The 16,537-nt window shown below is 35.3% G+C and overlaps 1 protein-coding gene across 1 annotated transcript in view; it reads right to left on the minus strand.

The window, feature by feature from the left end:
* BMP5 (bone morphogenetic protein 5) overlaps positions 1 to 16,537 on the minus strand; it is a 116,741-nt gene that overhangs the window by 58,500 nt on the left and 41,704 nt on the right. Inside the window, exon 2 of the mRNA XM_058734304.1 lies at positions 84 to 276. Coding sequence (XP_058590287.1) covers positions 84 to 276 — 193 coding nt within the window. The remainder of the gene's footprint in view (positions 1 to 83; positions 277 to 16,537) is intronic.

Below are 16,537 nucleotides of genomic sequence, written 5' to 3' on the forward strand. Positions count from 1 at the left end.
ATAATATGATAGATCACATGATTATCAATGGATTTAACTACAATTCATTTGCTAGGATAGTAAGTTAGACATAGAGTTGTTACCTATTAGTGTATTCCTTGATGATCTGATATATGCTAATCTTAATTGTTTCATTTTCAAATCGACTATTACTCTGGTCCTTGTATATCCGGAATTCAGCTGCTGTCACTGCTTCCCCATGAGGAATTTGAGTCAGATCAAACCTGAATTCTTTGTAATGCCTTCGCTGGTGAGAAAAATCCTTGTCTCTTTCAACTGTAAAAGAAAAAAAAAGGGAAGGAAAAAAGTTAATCCTTTATAAAATATGGAAATTAATGGTAAATTCTCCTGCTTTGAAGATGAAAACAAGCAAGTAGGATATTATAAAACTGGGAAAACACTGGAACCGCAGGCTCATACATGTTTCCAGTTGAAGGAAATTCCACAAACCAACAACCTTTATTTCAAAAGCAATATAACCTCTGTGGTTTCATACAAATTCTTGGATCCTAACTAGAAAGGGTATCCAAAAATGTTTTTAAAAGCGAAGGTTGTAAAATGATTACTACTATTTTATCAGGTACCAGAACACAGAGGGGTTCATACAGGAATTAGGGATATGTAAAAGAAACCCCCAGGGTTCCAGGTGAAGTCAGTGATGAGATTTAGCACAGCTGAGGGAGGAAAATAGCAAGGAGGACTGAGAAATTGAAGGAGCATAAGAACTATGTTTATGACATTGCAAAGGTCAAGTAAATAAAGTAAATTCATGTTCACGAGAGGGATTATTTCTAAAATGCCTTCCACAGAATTTTTTTTTCTTCTTTCAGCAAATGAAATGTCCTTCTTTTGTTTAAAAAAAAAAAAGCACTTTTATTACTTCTTATACATTGTTTGGTATAACCTCCTTATCCATGGGGCAGCATAAAGCCTTCCAAAGACTTCTGTCTGTTCTTACTCAAAATAGAGAGGAAAACATATTTTCCCCCTTCAGCAACCTTCCCACCAAGTGAAGTCAGAGAACTTTTCCTCTTGGGAACATTATGGAATGTTGAAGAATGCGGGTAGTAAGTGTGAGGCATATTATTATATAACCTGGCTTTGTAAAATAGTATATTATTTGATACTATATCCACTGAACACCATAAACCTTCGTAAGAAATTATCTATGCAAAGGACTCATTTTTAGTAATGCACTATCATGTGGTGGAGTTATGTTTCTCAGTATTGGTAGCTTGCTCAAAATCTCTGTTATCTAAGATAATGTATAGGTCAGGATCACAAAAATTACACTGCAAAGCACTGGGCACAAGGTGCCTCACAATTACAGCCTATAATAATACTTCTACATATTTCCAGTGATGTGTTCTATTGCTAAAATTTTGTTACAAGAAGATAAAAAATGGGTAAGTTGCGTAAATGAACTCCTAAGTTTCAAAAATTGCAGGAAGATAGGAAAATATCTTTAGGTGCATCATTGAAATCATGTCAACGCTGCTGTAATTATGTGAAACTTGGGGGTCCTAAACAAGAGGAAGGATTAAGATTAAGGAAAAGATAAGAGGGTCACGACCAACCAGGAATGAGGGTGGAGGCCATGGCTGCTAGAACTCTGAGTTCCAGGACCAGATGGGTTCCATGTCTAGAGGAAGCTCATGACAAAGGAATGCATGATTCCTGGCCTTCATCCTTCGAAACAATCTTCAGTTTATTTTCCCCAGGAGTAGGAGGCCGTTTAGGAGGGCAGAGAGCTCATCTCCACCTCCACCTCCCATACCTAAGCCATCAAAGAAAAATATAATCTACACCTGGCCCCGGGAAGCTTGACAAGAACAGTGTTCTGGCAGTCGGGCACATGCTGACACCATCTCAGCATGAAGTTTTGTTTTGTTTTGTTTTTTTAAGTATCACTATCTTGGTCCTAAGAGAGGTCTGCTCCCAGGAAGATCAGTAATCAGCTTCTCACTAAATAAGGAAGACAATCCCATTTTTAGGATGTTATTTTGGTCCATAATTTAAACTTCTCCGTCTAACCTTCTGCTGGCAATAGCTTAGACTGGTATGAACATATCTCCCTCTGTTCTGTTTGTCCATCCTCCTGACTCAGGTACGTGAGAGGGAATGCGTAAGGGTAGAAAATGCCTACAAACTGGATGTCTAATAACTGAAAGTGCCTTAAAACTTGCCATATTAAAACTTGCCGATTGGGCGCCTGGGTGGCTCAGCCCATTAACCAGCCAACTTTGGCTCAGGTCATGATCTCACGGTTTGTGAGTTTGAGCCCCACGTTGGGCTCTCTGCTGACAGCTCTGAGCCTGGAGCCTGCTTCGGATTCTGTGTGTCCTTCTCTCTCTGCTCCTACCCTGCTTGCTTTCTGTCTCTCTCGCTCTCTCTCAAAAGTAAACAATAAAATTAAAAGGAAAAAAAAACTCGCCACAACTTTTGTTTACAAAGAACTAAATTTAATTCAGTACAAACTTATTCTTTCCTGATCCTCATATTTGGGCACCATTCTAAACATTTCATTCATATTAACATATTATACTTTGTAACAACCAATGAGGTATGTTCTATGATCATCTCTACTTTGAGGGTAAAAAAAAAAAAACTGAGGAGGCAGAGAGAATAAAGACCAAAGAATATGAATTCAAGTAGTTGAGGCCACCAAGCTATGTTCTTATGCAGCTTCTGCTTGTAGATTATTACCATGTCCTAATTTATTAAGTATTTAAGCTTAACTAGAGATCTGAAATCTCATATTCACAAGTCCAAAATCCAAAAAGCTCTGAAAACTGAATGTTTAACTTCAAGTTAGCTTGGCAGGAGAACTGGAAATTAGCTGATTTGAGGCAATTTAAAGTCTCTATTTATCCCACTTTCTATAAATATTTACTGCTTTGCTACAGAAATGTTCATGTGTTTGACTAGGTTCCACTGTTCCAGACTCTGCTTGAGGACTTCCATATTTTATGATGTATAAACCAACCAGCCATTCAAAAACGTATTTTTCTATTCTTAAAGTCAATATTTAAAATTCTAAATAACAATCATCATGCAATTTTTCATTAACAACCATTTTTGTATTTGAAATTTAGACCAAAGAAATTATAGTCCTAGAAATAAGGCCTGAGACACAGGTTAGCATCCAATCTAAAGCACACACCTGCATAATGCAGGTAAGTATTGAATTCATATTATGTAAAGTCATCTACTGTTTTGGAATCCCCTGTGAGATGTTAGTATAATAAAGTGGAAAGCTAGAATTTCAGCTGTTATTATAAAATTTCAGTTTTCTAATCCAGGCTATTTAACCTAACTCCTTAAGGAGGCAAATTTTCAAAGAGTTTAATAAAATTTTATATTAAATATACCACACAAAATAAAGTTGCAGTGCAGATTTGTCCAATGACTCAAATTCCTATATCCTATTGCTTTGAATTATAATTGCACTAGTAAATTCCATGGGACATGTTGGAGTGAATAATGGAATAAAACTTATATTTATATAGCTTTGCACTCCTAATGATGCTCACAAATATTCACAAGGTAAGCTCAGTTACCTCAAAGAGCAATCCTAGGGAGGTGTGAAATATTAATATCCCTAATTTAAGAATAAGAAATTGGGTGATGACAGCTAGGCGGTAACAGATGTCTGTCTTCTAAAGCTCATTATAAATCTTTGTTCAATGTCCATACCACCTACATAATGACATCCCACAGTTCTGTACTTAGAGACTAGTTCATAGCTAGTATATTTACACAATGTTTCTCAGCAATCAAGGATTTGATCAACAATAGTTAATTAGCATCTAACACAAAGAATGCTTGATCCAAAGAAATCTTTCAATAAATACTAAATGAAAGATTATATGAATGGATCAAAATCTGGCTCTGTTCACTAAGTATCATCCTGCTGTATTACCCGATGACAAAAGACATGATAATTTCTTTAACTCTCATTTGTTTGGCACATATTTGTCTAATCCTTACAACCTTACTTATGTTTGTAAGTTTCTATAACTTGCCCAAGAGCCCACAATATATAATTGGGAGAGAATAGATTTCATTCCACAGCCAAGATTTCAATTCCTCATCCCTCAACAACACAACACTGTATTTATTTGTTTTTTTCTGGATGTGGTTTTGTTTGTTTTATCTCATTATTACTCAGCAAAGTTGATCTTTCAATGCTCTCATTCTTCTCTGTGATGCTCCTACTTAAGAGGATGCCATACTTTCTGGAATCTTCTCATTCTTCTAGAACTCAGTGCCTCCAATATTTATCTGGGTAAATACTGTATTATATTCACTTATTTAATATTGATTCCATTTCTTATCTGAGGAGTTTTTACGACTAAACAAGTGATTGTATTCATAGCTTGAATTAATATTATATAACATCTATATTAATATGCAAGCTCATTCTTTTACTACAACCTTATTTTAAAATAATTGTAACTCACCAGCTGGATCCCTCCATACTCCAACTTTTTCTCCACCAGACCTACCAGCAGAATAACTTTCTCAAACAAGTTGAAAAAGAACATACAGCCATGTTTTATATCCCTTAAGTGTAAGCTTTTTGTAAGAGATGTCCTTGCCTTGTTCATATTTGATGATTTGAGTAAAAATTAAGCATTATTTCACCATATATTACAATGTGCTACAACCCACTGCAGTTATAAATGTCTTGGAAAGCTTAAAAGATAAGCAAGTAAACAAGAAAAAAATCAGAAAAATATATACATCTTTTGTTTTTTATTCATATTGTGTTAAATATTTTGTCCTTTCAATATGCATTTTAATTTGTATATTATATCAACTAAATACCATGAGTTTCCTTAATCACCTTTATTATCATTTCTAATAAAATCTGTATTACCGGATTAAAAGATGTAAGACTCCATAAAATCATAATTACATTCCTCTCTGGTGGTAGAAAAGACTCTCTTAATTACTAGACAAACAGAAAACAAATGGAAAAACAAAAAGGAAGACAAGAGCGTTAGCTCATCGAAAGAAGACCCAGATTTGTCAAAGGGGATAGAATGACACATGTTAAAACATACTGAGGTCAGGAGGTTGACCCTTTTCTCTAGTGAAGACCATTCCTTTTTCTCTTACCATAGATACCATTTCTCTCATGTGAAGTGAAAAAGAGAGTTTGGGAATAAACTTAAGTAGATTTAAAACACACCTCCTGTATCAATCAATTCACCTCTGGGAATTGCATTTAAAAAGAGAACACAATGACCTGCCCAGACTGCTATGTTCATATCTGCTTATATATCTAACAAGGTTCATAGGCTGTATTTTCAGCCATATGTACATTACACTAATGCCACACTCTCTTTACAATACATGCTTGTTTTGAAGATTGTTAGGTGTAAGCCGATGAATATCACCATAAAAGTGAAATAAGGCCATCAATATTGGACTGTTTATTTTTTTTTTATTTTTTATTTTTATTTAAGATGATGGTTGCCAACAGTTCTGTCTACAAATTAAAGAGTTGCTGTACTGCATATATATATGTTATAACATAATATATATATTATTATATTATATGTTATATAATTATACATTATATATTATATATATTATATAATATGTTATGTATTATACATATATGTTATATATGTAATGCATATATATGTTATAACATATATAACATATAACATATATATATATGCAAACTCAGAGAAAATAAACCATCAATAAGTCAGCAAAATTTAGAAGGTTTATCACACAAAATGCAATCATAATGATGGTGAATAATCGCTTTCAGGAAGCAGGTTTTTGAATATTGCAAACATTTCCATCTATGCGAACTACCAAGAGCAACTGAAAGCTCACCAACCCTGAGAGAACCAAAGAATCAATTTATTATTACCATTTGGTTTTAAAAAGTGGCAACATCAAAGCACACAAAAGGTAGAATATGAATCCAAAGAGTCACATTCTATAATTAATGGGCTGACAGTAAAAAGAAACAGACTGCCTTATATAAGCACCAAACTACATTCTCAATGCTCTAAATTGCTAACGTTTTGCAGATTAAGCTTCTTGTGTTTAAAGACAGCCACTGAAACCTTTTATTGCTAAGATACAACTGAACAGAAGTTAATGACTGATTGCAGTCTTTCTTTTTTCCAAACAGACACCTCTCTGAATGTCTTTATCATTAATAGAAATTGTATAGAAATGTCCCAATTAAAGATTTTTATGTCTACAACATCTGGAGAATATAATTAATTAACAGAGGATTGAAGTTTTATCTATTCTGTGATGTATCTGCAGTCTTAAGGAGATGCATTCATGGGCAACCAGCCTTAATCTCCCACACCAGGGCTATAACTTGGAAGACACAAATAGAATCAGTAGCTGCAAGGCAAAGATAGCATTCTCCCAGGAGCCTAGCCAGCTGTTGAAAGAGTACAGATCATTGTTTGCTGCTGAGTGCAAAAAATCATTAAGAGATTACTCATAGAATTATTACTTATCTGTGCTGCATTTTAAAGTTAAAGGGGAAAAAAAACAAAGATAACATGTGACTACCAAGATATATCACTTCACAAGACATCCTTCACTGACTAGTCCATTGAGAAACATAAACTTGTCCTATAAAGGCCTATTCATTGATCAGTGAGTGCACATGTACATGTTCCTTTAAATGGATAACCATTCCGGAGAGTATGGTAAACTCCAGATGCCAGAAACCCTAAGAGCCTCTTGACACCCCAGTCATGTTTGACCTGAAGGAGAGAAAACTGTCCCCCTGAATGTGCTGTTTCAAAGAACAGTTTCAATGGACTTTCAAGTGTTCTGTAGTTAAAATACTCTTACTTGTACTCATAAATGCTTCATAAATAGTTTTATAAAGAAGGAAAAGAAAGGTGAGATGGTTAAATATTTTAAATATCTTAATGAAATGCCTAAACAAATTGATTCCTGAATCAATTTCAAATACATGTGATTTTGAAATTTAAAAAATTTAATTAATGGCCCAATATGTAAATATTATTTTGCTTTACAAAATATAAATGACTTAGGAACAGAAAGAATTCAGTCTTGTATGAAGACAGCTTTAGAACACAATGAAGACTTGGCTTCAGATTGGATGAGCCCAGCATTCAGCCCTCGGTGGTTATTAGAATGCTATAATGATAAACTTTTACATATCAAGCATTGGCATGAAAACGGATATATTTAATAAAAATAAATAAACAATAACAATTAAGTAATTTCTGATTTCATAAAAGCAATATATATCAAATTTTTGGTCCTTCTCCTTTATTGGATGCAGTCCATCTCCTGGCTGTCAGATGGCTGCTTTTCTTTCTCATCTTCCACACATACTCATTTTGATTATCCTAAAACTAGCTACCGTGCTACTGCTCCATTTATTCAATCCCCAAATATTTATTGAATAACTATTCTAGGTCAAGCCCTAAAAGATATGGAGATATAAGAATAAAAGAGATATGAGCCCATGATAAGGAAGACAGACACGGAAAAGTGCAATTGTGATACAATTGTGTTGAGGCTTCCAGGGATAAGTGTAATATAAGGCAGAATAATGAAGGAAGGAACAACACATTGTATAGGAGGCTTCAGGAGGAGATCATTTTGAGCTTGGTCTTAAAGAAGTTTTGCCAGATAAAGGGTTCATATAGATGGAAAGAGATTTGGGAGCTTATAGCCAAAGAATGAACAATAAATAGTTTGTTGTCATTGCACAATATGGAATCTGAGCATAAGCAGTGCAATACGAGGAGTGGTAAGAATTTACTGGGAACAGATCAGTTTTTCACTATTCCCATTCTCATTGGCGCATTCTGTATTCTAATAACCAAAGACAGGAAATTATTTTTTTGTAATCAATATCACAGGCAAGTGTATAGTCGACACTTTTGAAAGAAAGTTGGATGAATTAATGATTCCTCAATAATCCCCTTCCTTTCCTAACTTGATAGTTTTCCTCACTTTTTCCTCTAACTAAAATGCATTCCCTACTTTCAGAGCTCCAAATCCTACGTCTGCTTAAAATCTCCATTCCCAGTGCCACAAATACTACTTTGAAATGTTCTGTCCAAGTTAATTTTTCCTGCTGGAGACATTTTCAGTACCTGTGCACTTTTTCTGTACCTCCCTTTTGATAATGGGCACGACAGAATGCCATACTTAAGAGTGCTGGATTTGAAGTAAAAAAACAAACAAACTTGAATTCCATTTAATTTACTTAACTTACTAAAGAGTGTGGTATTAGGAAAGTTATTCAACATCGCTATGCCTTTATTTATCCATCTTTAAAGTGGAGGTCGATAATAAAAGGCAGTGTGTTGTAAAGGTTAAATGATATTTGAGAGAGTCTTCGTGTAGGTGTCTGCAACACAGCAAATTCTCAGAAAGTGGTAGCTATCATATTAGTAACTTTCCACTTTCATTGTAATTATTACATCACCATGTAAGTACCCCAGGGGTGAGATACTTTAGAGAAATATCCATATTTTCTTTTTGTTCTGTTTGTTATCTTCATATTCCTGCACAAACCCCCAAACATGACTTTTTTCTATAGCAAATGGTCAATAAAAGTTTAATGATAGAAAATTGCTACCTGTCCTAAAACACAACCATTTTGATCATCAGAATGTCATTATGTTTCCCTGGAATATAGGTATATTCATAAATGGAATAAATATTATTGGTTTTTTAATTTGTTCAGTAGTGTTAACAAAAAACTTCAGGCTAGAGCTAGATTTTTATAAGGGTGGATGGATAGAAAATAATTGTGTTTACTTGATACCTTGTTTAGATGTTTCACATCTATGAAGTAGAGAACACAGCTGCACATAATTTGATGTTCACATATTGCCCATTAGTCTAATCAAATTTGCTGGTTCTGACGCATCTCCTCTTTAAGGGAGTCTGACAGTCACTTAGTTCTTTTTATCCCTGAGGATCAACAATGCATCCTAAACACAGAAAATATTTTGTTATGGTTTTTATTATAAGCTTTTTATACCAGAAATTATTAATGGGAACTTAAAACAAATGTTCATCTTTTGTGGGTTAGATATTATATTAAATTTCAAAAATTAGTTGATAGTTAAAACAGAAGACAATATCTGATTAATTCACTTATTGTAATGAAAAATGATTATTTAATAACAAGTGAATATATTTAGTGTATTAATAGCAGATTTCAATCACACTGTGTACAAATATTTGAGAAAAGTTTGTGTTTGCCTGTAAGAAGTCAACATAAAAGCCCAGCTGTCTGATAATCACCTTTTGGTAAATATTTAGTTCACATGTTTTCTTTACTAGAAAAATCTGTGGGTTTTATAGATTGTCTGGCAGCTAGAGGTCAACCATTCTAATCTCACCAGATTTCACTGAATGACCTTGCAAATTCTTCTGTTCCATCAGTAAAATAAAACAGTCCATTTTTAACCACCTGAAGGTGATAGAGGTTACAGTAAGTGCATATACAGCAAAGAACCTTCCTTTACGTCTTGAATACAATGAAATGATAGTTTATCTAGAGTGAATACTTGTGGTTATCTGACAAAAACAGGTCAAAGGTTTTGTGAGTTTTCTTCTGAAATTGTTCGGTGCCTTCTCTAATGACTGATAATTGAAAACAGAGATGGGAACTATACAATGTGGTGGGTGACAGATAAGCAGTAGATTAATGCCAATACTTGGTTAGGAGACACTAAAAGGTCAGGAGTCACAGGAATTAGCTATTGTGCTACTGTGACAAGACAGACATCAAAAGTCTATTACCCCTTCAACAGCCCTTCCCCAAGGCTAAAATCTATTCTCACTTCCTTTGATTGTAATTAAGAGATAATTTTTATGTCATTATATATACAATGCCAAACTGAAGCCACTCGCCCTAAGTGTACCAAATAGTTAGAGTTTCAATATGTTTATTTACATAATGGATATCTTTTTCATAGCATACTTTTAATGTATTCAGTGCTTATTTTGGAGAATTTTAGAAACATTTTATCAAGCAAAAAGTAATTATATTTAATGGGAAGAAAGAAAAGCTTGAATAAATTTGTTTGGAATTTCTCTGTGGAGGAAAAATGAAGGCTAAAACAGAGTTTGCACAGCGTGAAAGATATGAGAATTTTTTGTAGCTGAACATATAAATGTCTTTCTCAAATTAAGTACTTTAAATTCTAAATTGGTATGATACCTTTAATAGGGTTCACTCAAGTTCAATCTGTGGTTTGGTATGTCATTTTGAAACAAAAGCAAACTATAAATTGTTTCCGCCAATAGGGTTTCATCAGTGAAATTTGGTGCATTCAAAGAGGTCACGGAGAAATGTGGTTGTATTTAATGACATATAAAGTTATTAGAGACATAATTACCTGGTTTTATACATTTTTAAGAAGGATAGAATGATATATAAAAATATATCACATATAGGCTCTATAATTAATATAATGGTAGCTGATCTATTAGGCGAGGACCACAAGTGGCCATCGGTGCCCACGTTTATTTCCTACGAAGTGTTTATTTGCTGTCTGTCTCCCTGACTAGATTTTAAGCTTGACAACAGCAACACTTTAGCTTGGCTCATTTTTGTATAGTCACCTCCTAACTCAATCTCTGGTGCACAGTGGGTATTCAACATACATGTGGAATGAACGAATACAGGAATATGCATCAGGTTCTGATTCCTTTTTTTTTTTTTTTGGATGGTTGGTTGGTTGGTTGTTTCAGGAGGGAGAATATACAGGTCCTGTTAATCCAACTTAGTCAAAAGCAAAACCCCTCAGCCACTTATTCTTAAATGAGCCCTGCCTATATTACAAAACAGTATTGTCCCTAATGATATATTCCTTTTTTCCTTTCTTCTCTGAAAGGAATTCAAATAAATAATGATAACTTAGACAGAATCTTAATGTCATATATTTATTTTCAGTTTCCACTAGCTACTTTAAAACTTAAAAATATATGCTAGACTATTAGAATCTCTATGATCCTTAAATAGTATATTACTCTTGGAGAAGGAGAGGAAGATCATAGAAAAATTAAATAGCATTGCTCTTATTTTATGGTTATTAATAAAATTGTATTTAAAATAATTAGAAGAATGAATCATGTGTCATAGAAGGTAATATTTATGCAGTTTTTGATATAATGGTGAGTTATATGAATCTATACATTGTATTAAAAGATGTTTTCTATAATTGGAGACCTACTTCAGAACATGTGTTAGATCTAATAAAAGATGTAACAGGTGCCAAAATCAATAAAGAAATCATACGATCTTCCCACATTTATTGAATGAGACCACACTGTAATTAGAGTCAAGGGATCCTTAGCGGTCTCAGATCACAGAGCATTCATATGAAGAATCTCATATTTTGGTTGATCTGGTTTCACACTCCTGGGCTTTTCCTTTGTATTGGGATTTCAGGTCAACCACAAAACTCAGAGCAAAATTCATCACTGAGCAGTATGTGGTTTTGAGTTCAAACTATACAAATCCTGCAAGTTTCATAAGATGCACACCTGGAATAAACAATAAGTCTTCTGAGATCCAAGTCAGACTATCTCATTTTAGATTCAAATTTAACAACTTCCTGAGTCTCCAATCCATTGTATATTAATTATCAGATGGCCTATTTTCTAATATTTTTGTTGCTAAAACATTGACATGTTCTTCATATTACTTAATAATCCATCCAACTAACCCATATGCACTGTTACATAAAGGACCAAATTCAGCAACAGGAAAAGCTAAGGGTCAACCTTATTTAAACCACATATTAAATGTGGCTCAGTGTGTTAAGAGTCTGACTCTTTATTTAGGCTCAGGGCGTGATCTCACAATCCTGAGATCAAGCCCTGCATCAGGCTCTGCTCGGGGCATGGAGCCTGCTTAAGATTGCCTCTCTCCCTTTCCCTTTGCCTCTCTCTCTCTCTCTCTCTCTCTCTCTCTCTCTCTCTCTCTCAAAAAAGAAAAAAAAACACATATTACTAAAAATGAGTGAGGGTTAAAATAAGGATCCTTGAGTATTAGAAGTTTAAGGAGATGGATTCTTAGATTGTTCTCCACATCTGTGCTGTTCAGTGATTGCTTTTCCCCACTGAGCCACAGTTTGGAAGTTTTTGGAGAGGGGAAATGGTGGCATCAACAGACACAATGAGAGTGGGATAGGGTACTAGAAACACAGGAACTAGACAAACTTATGCATAATGACAGCTGAGTTCCCAGGCCTCTTCTGCCATTTGATTCCCAGAATGTTTGACAGCCAGGCTTGTGCCCTTCAGAAAAGAGAATGAAAGAGTCCTCTCATTGAAATCTGACCATTCCAGAAGTAGGAATAAGTCTCCATAAAATGGCAAAGCAAGAGTATCTTGAAGAGAAAATTATACTAACAATTTCTACCCATATGCATAAAGCTTCTAATCAGCTTTTTAAGAGTTTATTTTTTAGGGGTGCCTGGGTGGCTCAGTCAATTAAGCATCTGGCTTTGGCTCCAGTTTGTGAGTTCAAGCCCCACATCAGGCTCTGCTGACAGCTCAGAGCCTATAGCCTGCTTTGGATTCTGTGTCTCCCTCTCTCTGCCCCCCTCTGCTCATGCTCTGCCTCTCTCTGTCTCTCACAAATAAATAAATGTTTAAAAATATTTTAAGGGTTTGTTTTTTTAATTAAAAAAAATGTAGAGAGAAAGAGAGTGCAAGCAGAGGAGAGGGGCAAAAGGAGAGAGAGAGAGAGAGAGAGAGAGAGAGAGAGAGAGAGAGAATCTTAAGGAGGCTCCACACAGTGTGGAGGGTGATGTGGGGCTCAATCCCATGACCCTGGGATCATAACCTGAGCCAAAATCAAGAGTCTGATGCTCACAACCAGTTGAGCCACCTAGGCACTCCCCTAATCAACTTTTTAATCTTTCACTGTTACCTAAGAGCAGAGAAACAAAAAGATCACTAGATATCTGAGAAAATTCTCTACCTGCAAATATAGAGACAAAGTAGCTCTTTAAAATAGGAACTTGAAGGAACTTAAAAATAAAGCAAACCACTAAAATCCTACCATAATATCATTTGAGAACTAAGAGAAGGTATTACATTCATGAAACAAGAAGAAGATGCTATATAAAACAACAACAACAACAACACATTCATTGCTAAACATCTCTTGGAAATAAAGCTAAAATCCATCTGAGTTTGAAATATTAAGTTGAAAAATTCTTCATAAAGGAGAGAAATTAATCAAAGTCAAAGGAGTGGAAAACAGAAGAGAAGGACTGAACAAAAAAAAAAAAAAAAAAGGAAAGAACACAAAGGATTAATCCAGAATTGGTCCTAATAATCATGATTCCATAAGGAGAGATGTGGGCGGGGGAAGAAAATCATCAAAGAAATATTTCACTTCACTGATCGAAAGTATAACAGTGTCAAGGTTGAAAATATCTGCTTTGTGGACAAAGATTATCCAAGCTTCCAGAGACAAAATACGAATCACATACACAGGGATCGGGAATCAAAATGGACACAGACTGCTCAAAAACAACACTGCAATCTAGAAGACCAAGGGACAAATACTTTCAAAATCATGATGAAAAATTATTTCTACCCTAGAACTCCATACTCAACTAAATTATACATCAACTATGAAGGTAAAACAAGGATACTTTGAGACATGGGATATATAAAAAATCAGATTCCCAAAAGCATTTTTTAGGAATTTCTGACACAAGTTGCTCCACCAAAACGAGGAAAGAAGCCAGAAAGAAAATGAAAGCATGGGCTACAGGGAAAGGAAGTTTAACACAAAGGAAACAAAGATAATTCCCAGAATTATTTTGGAGGGAGGTCTCAGGATAACAGCTGTACTCCAGGCACAAGGCAAACAGTCCATCTTGGGTGTGACTGAACAGAAAGACATGTGATGGCTAGCATCACAAAGATGGCGTTCCCCATTCATACCACTCTTTGAACTTGACAAAGTCTAGGTGAGCTCAAACCAGACTTGTATCTCTCAGTAGCTTTCCTGACATATATTTATAGAGTTCCTGCTCTCTCCTCAAAGTCCCACTGCCTGGGTCCTCTGAGAATAGTCACTTTCTCCCACAGAATTTTTTTTTTAATTTATTCCTCAGCGCTGTATGTTGACCATTGTAAGCCTAGAAACTGAGAATAAAGGAAAAGCTTGCACCTTCTCACTGTGTTTCAGTTGACCTAGCCTTGCCACACTCCATCTCCCCAAATTCCCAGGGCAATACCTCCCCAGAAAGAGGCCTTTAAAAACTGTCAAGCAGGGGCAGCTGGGTAGGTCAGTTCATTAAGCACCCAGCTCTTGATATAGGTTTAGGTCATAATCTTGTGGTTTGTGGAATAGAGCCCCACTTCAAACTCTGTTCTGAAAGGGCAGAGCCTGCTTGGGCTTCTCTCTCTTTCTGCCCCTCTCCCACTCACTCCCTCTGTTTCTCTGTCTCTCAAAATAAATAAACTTAAAAAAAGCTGTCAAGTAAATTAAACCACAGTTATATCCAGAACCTATGTTTAGCTCATCTGGAAACATTCAGCTAAACACTTAAATATCCAGCTTTGCGCTTCCTATTACTTTTAATAGTAATTGGCTTTATATTTACTTATATGTGAAATATATCTGATAACATGTAAAATATGCAATTGAGAGAACAACATATCCAGGTACATGTATATCATAATCCATGGAGCACAGTTTCAAATCAATATCTGCCCCCTTCGATGACTGTTAGGAAATATTCCAATAAGCTACTATTTTTTTTTTTTTACCTTTTACTATTCTATGCCTCAGTGTTTACACTAATTCCAAAAATCTACTGTTTCTCACTTTTCCTGTGGACGTCTTTCCTTTACAAATAAACCACAGAGTGATTTGATATATTTAACACTAGGGAGCATTTTCAGTAATCCCATCGGCACTGATTACAGTACGGGATGTTTAGAGTCTGCAAAATGCAAGTGTTATTCACACCTAAGTACACCACAATCTGCTCTTGCATAGAAACGAAAAATACATTTAAAGTTCTGTTTTATTTTCTCACCCCTTGATGTGTGATCACAGGGGCAAACAAGGCATAACCCTGAAAGCTTACAAACATCCCTGAGCAGTCTCCTCTACACTGCTCTTAACACAGAGTGACAATAAAAGCTATCTCATAGCTAAGATATGTTTCACGTATGTCCACTTACAACTAGCTTTCTTTTTCTCTTTTGAAAGAAACATACTAAAGCTGAAAATGGTGATGAGAATACTGATTAAACAGGAGAGAGCTGACAGTGATAATGGAACCGGTGAAAGGAATTCATTTGAAAAAGAAGACACTGAATGCACCTGAGAGTTAGGGATTAAAAAATCATTAATACTCATTTGCTAATAAATTCAAGCAAGGGATGTCACAGAACACATAGAACAGCAACTTTAAGCAAAGTCTGTGGAATTCATTGTATTAATGATGGTGTAGAAATTAGAAGCTATAGTGTCACGTTTCTTCTTTTTTTATTAAATATTTTTAACGTTTATTCATTTTCTTAGAGACAGAGCATGAGTGGGGGAGAGGCAGAGAGAGAGGGAGACACAGAATCTGAAGCAGGCTCCAGGCTCTGAGCTGTCAGCACGGAGCCCAACGCGGGGCTCAAACCCACGGACCATGAGATCCTGACCTGAGCCGAAGTCGAATGCTTAACCGACTAAGTCACCGAGGTGCCCCATGTCACTTTTCTTCTTACTCAACAGAGGATATTATATATTCAGTCATAAAATCCTAATGAGTTTATGAAGCTTCAATAGATTTTTGTTTGTTTTTTAAAGTTTATTGATTTATTTTGAGAGAGACTAAGGCAGTGCCAGCAGGGTAGGGACAGAGAGAGGGAGAGAGAGAAAATCCCAAGCAGGCTCCACTCTGTCAGCACAGAGCCTGGTGCGGGGGTCCAACACACAAACCACGAGCTCATGATCTGAGCCGAAACCAAGAGTCGGACACTTAACCAACTGAGCCACCCAGGTGCCCCAGCCTTGATAGACATTTAATAGTTTTATAATGTTTGGAGAATCAATAATAATAATGACTATATATATATATCTACCTTTTATGAGACATTATGCTAAGTGCACATAGTCTTATTTAACACAATACATATTTTGTGAAAGAAGAGAAATTCAGCCAGCATTTACTGAATGTTTATTACCCAGCCACCACTTGAGGTAGAGAAGACCAGGGAACAGAAGGGAGGCTAGGGCGGTATGGAACAAAAAGTTATCTTCCTGCAGACAACTGGTTAATTGCTCCCTGAGGTGGTTTAATTCTAGAAAAAATAAAGATCATGGAAAGTAACATGAAATTACCGTTAATTAAATTAGAGCATTTTTTCTATCTATGATTAATGTCTTGCTTGTTGAAATAAGAAATTGTCTGTTCTCTTAAAGCCACTTTAGATTAGATTTCAAAAACAGGCACTTCGTTTCCTCTCTTCTTGAATCCTGCCCTTTATTCACTCCTAGTTATATTGTGAGAAA

Source organism: Neofelis nebulosa, chromosome 6, assembly GCF_028018385.1.
Source record: "Neofelis nebulosa isolate mNeoNeb1 chromosome 6, mNeoNeb1.pri, whole genome shotgun sequence".
Classification (NCBI taxonomy): Eukaryota; Metazoa; Chordata; class Mammalia; order Carnivora; family Felidae; genus Neofelis; species Neofelis nebulosa.